The sequence below is a fragment of the Euleptes europaea genome, chromosome 9 (assembly GCF_029931775.1).
Source record: "Euleptes europaea isolate rEulEur1 chromosome 9, rEulEur1.hap1, whole genome shotgun sequence".
NCBI classification, from domain to species: domain Eukaryota; kingdom Metazoa; phylum Chordata; class Lepidosauria; order Squamata; family Sphaerodactylidae; genus Euleptes; species Euleptes europaea.
Window position 1 is genome coordinate 22092197 of NC_079320.1, and position 6892 is coordinate 22099088.

Below are 6892 nucleotides of genomic sequence, written 5' to 3' on the forward strand. Positions count from 1 at the left end.
GCGCATGCGCGGTACGGCCCGGCTACCCCGCACAGCGCCATGAAGCACCTAGCGGTGACTCGCGGAAGCTCATGTGTGTGCGCGCGTAAAGTGCCTTCAAGTCGCATCCGACTTATGGCGACTCCTTTTGGGGGTTTTCATGGCCAGAGACGAACAGAGGTGGTTTGCCAGTGCCTTCCTCCGCACAGCAACTCTGGCATTCCTTGGTGGTCTCTAAGTACTAACCAGGGCTGACCCTGCTTAGCTTCTGAGATCTGAAGAGATCGGGCTAGCCTGGGCCATCCAGGTCAGGGCCGCGGAGGCTCATACCCTGCCCGAAATTTTGTGAGTGTTTAAGGTGCTCCCTTAAAAGACAGCTATGCTAGGAAAAGTGGAGGGCAGCAGGGAAAGAGGAAGACCCAACAGGAGATGGATGGACTCAGTAAAGGAAGCCACAGCCCTCCATTTGCGTGATCTGAGCAAGGCTGTTAACCATAGGACATTTTGGAGGACTTTCATTCATAGGGTCGCCATGAGTCGGAAGTGACTTGACAGCCCTTCTCTCTCTCTCTCTCACACACACACACACACGTCTTCTCATAATGTGACCAGAGTACAATAGCCTCAGTTTAGCAGGGCAGCTGCATCAAAATGCCTGGGATGATAAAAAAAAGAGCTTGATGAGTGTAACCGTAGCTTGAAAATGCCCTTTGGAGGCAGCGGAAGAGGCAGTTTTAGGTGATTGGTAAAAAATTAAACCCAGTTAATTACAAACGTTGCACCCTAAACCTGGCTAAGGTGTTTGCTCTTCCACCACCAGCTTAACGCAAACTGCCTGTCCAAATCTACTCTACAGACCATGTGTCCGCTTGGGAGTTTCCCCACTCTCCTGTACCCATTTCAGAAAGAAAGGGAAGTTCAGACTTTAGATTACTACATCACAAGTGTTAAGAGCAACACTTTGGAAGAAATCTATTAAACACAGCAGACTGAAGTTCTCCTTTGCAAGATTTTTTCTATGAACCAGTATGGTGGTTGTTCTTGTGCTACTCCAGTGGAACATTTTTTAATAAACGTTCATCCTTTTTTTCATACTTCTTGCAGATCACAACTTAGGAGTCATATAAGAGAGGTCTCTAGTTCTGCAGGCAGCAGGACCACTTCCAGTTCTAACTCTACATGTCAGTACAAGTGTTCAAACTGTAGGGCACAATTTCAAATATAATAGTCCTACTAGGTTCCCAAGCCCAGATTGAAACAAAGCTCAGCAGCCTGAAGGGGATCTCCAGGTAATTATTTTATTTATACAGTCCCTCATTCTTTTTCCTCTGGTAGTTTCACTCCCATTCTCTATACATCTGCCTTTACAGAAACCAGCTTATTTAACTCAATCCTTCCTCCCCAAAGTGGGCAGGACAAATCAAATTACATTACTTTGAAATCCCAGCTGCAGAAGACATGAACAACTGATTTTAACTTTTTTAAAAAATGTCCTACTTAGAAGAGTTGGTTTTTATACCCCTTTCTCTACTTAAAGGTCTCTCAAAGCGGCTTACTCACCTTCCCTTCCTCCCACCCACAACAGGCACCTTGTGAGGTAGGTGGGGCTGAGAGAGTTATGAGAGAACTGTGACTGGCCCAAGGTCACCCAGCAGGCTGCATGTGGAGTGGGGAATCAAACCCCGTTGTCCAGATTAGTCCGCTGCTCTTAACTACACCACACTGACTGTGATGTCAACACTATCTTTATTAAAAGTTTAAACTCAAACAATTTGAGTGAGACTAGGAAGAGTTCTGTGTACTTAGTAGCATAGTGGCAGCAGAATCCAAGACAAGAGGTCTTTATGTTTTAAGGAGACTCAGTTATGCAAAAAACAACGTAGGCTAACCCCATAAAAATACCTCCCAACAGCATGAAGTATGAACCGACTTCAGGCACATGAAATGTTAGATGTTATCTAGTTGTTTAGCATTTCCAACTCGACTATAACTACCACTAAATTCTGTGTTGAATGCAGAAATACCTGGACAATTAAAAAAAACACTGCAGTAATGCTTTTGCCAATTCAACACCTACATTTTGAATGCCAGTTAAGCATTGTGCCCTTCCTTTGCCAGGCTGAAAGGAGGCGGAAAGCAAGGTCTTTTTTTAGACCCTATCCTTGATACTTCATATTTCAAATTGGCTAGCTTGCCTATTCTTCCCCGCAGACCATTTCTTTACAGCAAGATACAGAAAGGAAATGGGAGAATACAAGAGGAGTACTGACAAATACCCAACATCTATAAATACTGAATTATGGTATGATCAAAAAAATTTAAGATTCAGGATATTTCTATGCTACTTCATCCAAGTCCTGCTCAAGACCGCTTACAATTAAAAATATTGCTACTAAAAAGTTAAGATGTATTTATATATTCATTGTTTCCTTCACATTTAACACTGTTGCAAGTTTTGATAACCAGAAGTTTACCAGAGACATGATCTTAATAAGCAAAGCGAACAACATTCATACTGTTAACATTTATTGAATTATCCACTGGAGTGGCAGAAAGGGCTGTACAAGAAAACAAATGCTTCTCAGTTTATTAAAATCCTTTAACTAGAAGAGATTGACAACAGCAACAAGGCTTTTGTACTTCATTCCTTTATTAGTTTTGCAACAGCTCGTGTTCTTAGTGTCCAAAGTCTCTTGTAGTTAAATCTTAGCTTACTGCTGCAAAAATCTGAGTGAAGGAACTTGAAGCATTAAAAAAAAAAATTACAGATCAGCAACAAAGTCATGAATCCCATTAAAATCCAACATTTCTAAAAACAGTCAGGAATCACTACAGACAACAGCTTCTCTGAAGCCATGTAACACTTAAATAAGGTTAAGACTTCAAATGAGGAATTTTGGTTTGTTAGAAATCTCAATGAGCTCCAGCTTCAAGGTTACAGAAAGGCAAAGTTGTGTTTCACTGATGCAGTCCACTGGAAACCCACCAACACTGGACAACTGAGCATTTAAGAGTCCAAAAAAAGGATTCAAGCATCCTTTAAACGGTTTTCTGTTGCCCTTTCTTTCCAATGAGAGATTTATGGATATGTGGAATTACACCTAAGAAGGCAAGAAAAAAGTTACATCAGCTGGTTCAAATAATGAAAAGTCACTAGCAGTTCATATTATTCATAGCATTAGATCAAAGCTACATCATTGTACCCTGGCAAGAAACTTAGTATTATTCAAGTTGACACATACCTCCACCAGCAATTGTTGCCTTGATGAGAGAATCAAGTTCTTCATCACCTCGGATTGCAAGCTGCAAGTGACGGGGAGTAATTCGCTTCACTTTCAAGTCTTTGGACGCATTTCCTGCTAACTCAAGAACCTGCAATGAAAATTTTAGTCAGATGAGGAGCATTTCTTCAAAGACTGTTTTCAAGAGAGATACAGCACTATTTTGACAGGCTTTTACCACCAGGATGAACTAGCCGTTGGAGATTTGTTTCTTATTAATGGACATGCTAATGAGTTCTAAGAAGCCCCGTGGCAGAGCGGTAAGCTGCAGTACTGAAGTCCAAGCTCTGCTCACGACCGGTGTTCAATCCCAATGGAAGTTGGTTTCAGGTAGCCGGCTCAAGGTTGACTCAGCCTTCCATCCTTCCGAGGTCGGTAAAATGAGAACCCAGCTTGCTGGGGGTAAAGGGAAGATGACTGGGGAAGGCACTGGCAAACTACCCCATAAACAAAGCCTGCCTAGTAAACGTCGGGATGTGACATCACCCCATGGGTCAGGAATGACCCGGTGCTTGCACAGGGGACCTTTACCTTTACACTTTTAATGAGTTCTACATATTATTTCTGGATGCTTGTTTCAGCTCATTTACACCCTCCCACAACTCTGGCATCAACAGCAGAGGCCAAAGAGGCTCTTACCTCAGCTGTGAGGTACTCCAGGATAGCAGCACTATACACAGCCGCTGTAGCCCCAACTCGTCCATGACTTGTAGTCCTTGACTTTAAATGCCGATGAATACGACCAACAGGGAACTGTACACGAAGGGGTAAAAGTATGAATAGTGCAAAAACAAGCCGATCTTAGTTTCAACTTCTACCTTCCAAAGCATTTTTGGAACAGGAAAGACTGATAAGAAATGGGAATTTTCAGAATACAACCAGATGGCAATTGAGCAGCCCACGTGGGTGGCGGGGAAACCACTAACCATTCCGACTCTTCCTCGCCCACAATTCCCCGCTCTCGAGAGTAGGGCAGTGACGACGCCTGAACCAAGAGCGCCCACCCCAACCTCCCCCACGTGCTCACCTGTAAGCCAGCTCTCTGCGAACGAGACACCGTCTTAGTTTTGGTCTTGCCAGAGTCCTTCCCGGCTTTGCCCCCAGCCTAATGCGTAGAGGAAAGGAGCCAGTGAGCACCTTGCATTCCCAACCCTATTAAGCTGTCCCGGCTGAAGAGGTTCGGCGTAATGTCCATTTTAGACGCCGAGTCCAACCGTGCACGCATGCGCACACAAAACCGTGTCGGCTGCTGTCCCCCGTCTTGACCCCTCCCCCCTTCTGATTCTTAGCGCATGCGCCCAGTATCACTATGCCCGGCCACGAAAGCGCATGCGCCACAGAAGATACGGCCGCCGACAGGCAATAGCGTGCGCCCGGCCGCGCCCCTCCATCGCTGCTATGTCTTCTTTCTTCGCTATTCTTTAAGTAATAGAAAGTGACGCCACGAGCTATAGCCAGCAGGAGATTCATGTCCCGTTGCGGCCTCCGTCCTCCCCACCCCCATTTCCCCCCCCGGGCTCCAACGTTTGCCTCGGATGCCTCGGGCCCGCTCTCGTTCGCGCGCGCAGAAAACGGGAGCGCTGCTTACCATTTTGAATGAGAGCACGTCGCTCTGGAGGGAGGCGGTTCGCAGACGGTAGGCCGCGGAAGGCGGGCCTCTTTTTTTTTTCTTTTTTTTCCCCCTCCGCTGCAATTCAAAACTGCGTCCGCTCCCGCCCTTTCAGGAATCCTTTATACCCACTCTAACGTCCCCACATCCGGGGAATCGGGATCGCCGGGTTTAACCTATCGCGGCGAGGGGGCGGTCATCTCTGCGCTCTTATCGGGCCAATCAGGAACGGGGCGGAGGACGTCAGCCTCGGCTGTCTCCGTGCGGGGGGCGCGTTGCCGAACCCCGCCCACGCTTAAAGCGACAACCCGCCCCTCCCGTCGGGCGCTCGTTGGTCTGGGGCGGGTTTTTGCCTAGGAGAGCCCTTCGTCCGCCGGCCAGTCCGAGTTCGAGCCCCCCCAGCCTCCATTATGGAGCCATTCCCGACACGCATCAGCAAATACGGGTCGGATCGGTTTCCGAATCATGTTGGGGTTCATAATAATAATAATAACATTCCATTTTCTTTTATTGTTATGTTCCCATTTTCTCTTGATAAAATTGAGAAGAAGAAAAAAAAAACACCCCAAGTCAAGACACTATTTGAGTTTTTCAGAAAAATACAGAGGCATCAACCTTCAATTTGTGACTGGCGAGAGAAATTATGGATGTATATGAGGTTGGCCAAATTAACCGAATTCCTACACGGAAAAGATATGGAATTTAAAAAAAAAACATGGGCAAAGGCCATCACATATTGGGATAAACGGGCAAAAATGGATTTTTCTACTTTAATTAGTGAGTTATAGAAACTAGTCTTAATATCTTCACATTTTATTGTTGATATTTTTAAAACTGTTAGGACACTTCTTCGGAAGTCGGGTGATGGGTCACATTTTTAAGGTGGGTGGAGGGTCGAAGGGGTATCTTTTTGGTCTTAATGACTTTAACTATGAATTTATTAATAAGTATATACAGATTCTCTTGTATTATCTTTGGTTATATTTTTGCATTATTTTTTATTGTATTTTTTGTAATAAAAATTAATAAATTTATATAAAAAAAGAAAAATACAGAGGCGTATTTCAGCTATGGAGCTTAAACACACACTCAGTTGCATGGCTACTACTATTCATGGCTAGTAAAAATGATACTGGTCATGCTGCTTACCTATTCTCTCCAGTATCAGAGGAGCGTGCCTATTACATTAGGTGCTGTGGAACACAGGCAGGATAAATGCTGCTGCAGTTGTCTTGTTTATGGGCTTCCTAGAGGCACCTGGTTGACTGCTGGACTTGATGGACCTTGGTCTGATCCAGCATGGCTCTTCTTAGGTTCTTATGCATGATGAAAAGACATTTTAAAAGCACATTGCTGCGCCAAAATGTGTGTGTGTTAAGTGCCATCAAGTCGCTTCCGACTCATGGCGACCCTATGAATGAAAGTCCTCCAAAATGTCCTATCTTTGACATCCTTGTTCAGATCTTGCAAATTGAAGGCTGTGGCTTCCTTTATTGAGTCAATCCATCTCTTGTTGGGTCTTCCTCTTTTCCTTATTAATAACCCTTAATAATAAGGGTTATTGTGCCAAAATAACCCTTGTTTTGCATAAATATTACAGGTGGTTCTGTTCCCCTTTGCTACAATGCCATCTACTAAGATCACAGCATACCTATAATGTATTTGAATACACATAGCACCGCTAAGGTGATAGGATAGGATATTGTGACATGTTTTCCAGTTCCCACGAGCAGAGTAAAGCTATAGGGCAAGCAGTGCTGCCTGGGGCACCCTAGAGGCTTAGGGTGCACTTGTAATATGTACTTCCGTTACAGACAACATAGTGAGGGGAAATGTACTCCTGAAAACAGACATGACATTCTGCATCAGAATCCCAGAGCACAGCTGTGGTAAGCAGCCATCAAACTGCACTCCAGCTAAACTTGTTTCAGAAGCTGCCGACTTTTTCTTGCACACCACTAAATCTGGGATAGATTTCAATGTGACAGCGGCAATGCAGAAAAAGCTCACACCTGCAACTTTG

The 6892-nt window shown here is 44.7% G+C and overlaps 1 protein-coding gene across 1 annotated transcript; it reads right to left on the reverse strand.

Moving 5' to 3' along the window:
* Nucleotides 1-2739: 2739 nt before the first annotated feature.
* On the reverse strand, nucleotides 2740-4882 carry LOC130482472 (histone H2A.Z). The gene is made up of 5 exons (XM_056855198.1): nucleotides 4849-4882; nucleotides 4288-4365; nucleotides 3900-4013; nucleotides 3222-3351; nucleotides 2740-3080 (listed from the first exon to the last, which is right to left on the reverse strand). Exons 1-5 carry the CDS (start codon nucleotides 4849-4851, stop codon nucleotides 3019-3021), a joined length of 387 nt encoding a protein of 128 aa, XP_056711176.1. The 5' UTR covers nucleotides 4852-4882; the 3' UTR covers nucleotides 2740-3018.
* Nucleotides 4883-6892: the final 2010 nt, after the last annotated feature.

What these genes read in the sequence shown, in the direction of transcription:
- LOC130482472 (XM_056855198.1), bottom strand. An exon ending in CGCAGAGAGCTGGCTTACAG is followed by an intron (nt 4,014 to 4,287) that starts GTGAGCACGTGG and finishes CTTCGTGTACAG; the next exon opens with TTCCCTGTTGGTCGTATTCA. An exon ending in GGCAACAATTGCTGGTGGAG is followed by an intron (nt 3,081 to 3,221) that starts GTATGTGTCAAC and finishes TTGCCTTCTTAG; the next exon opens with GTGTAATTCCACATATCCAT.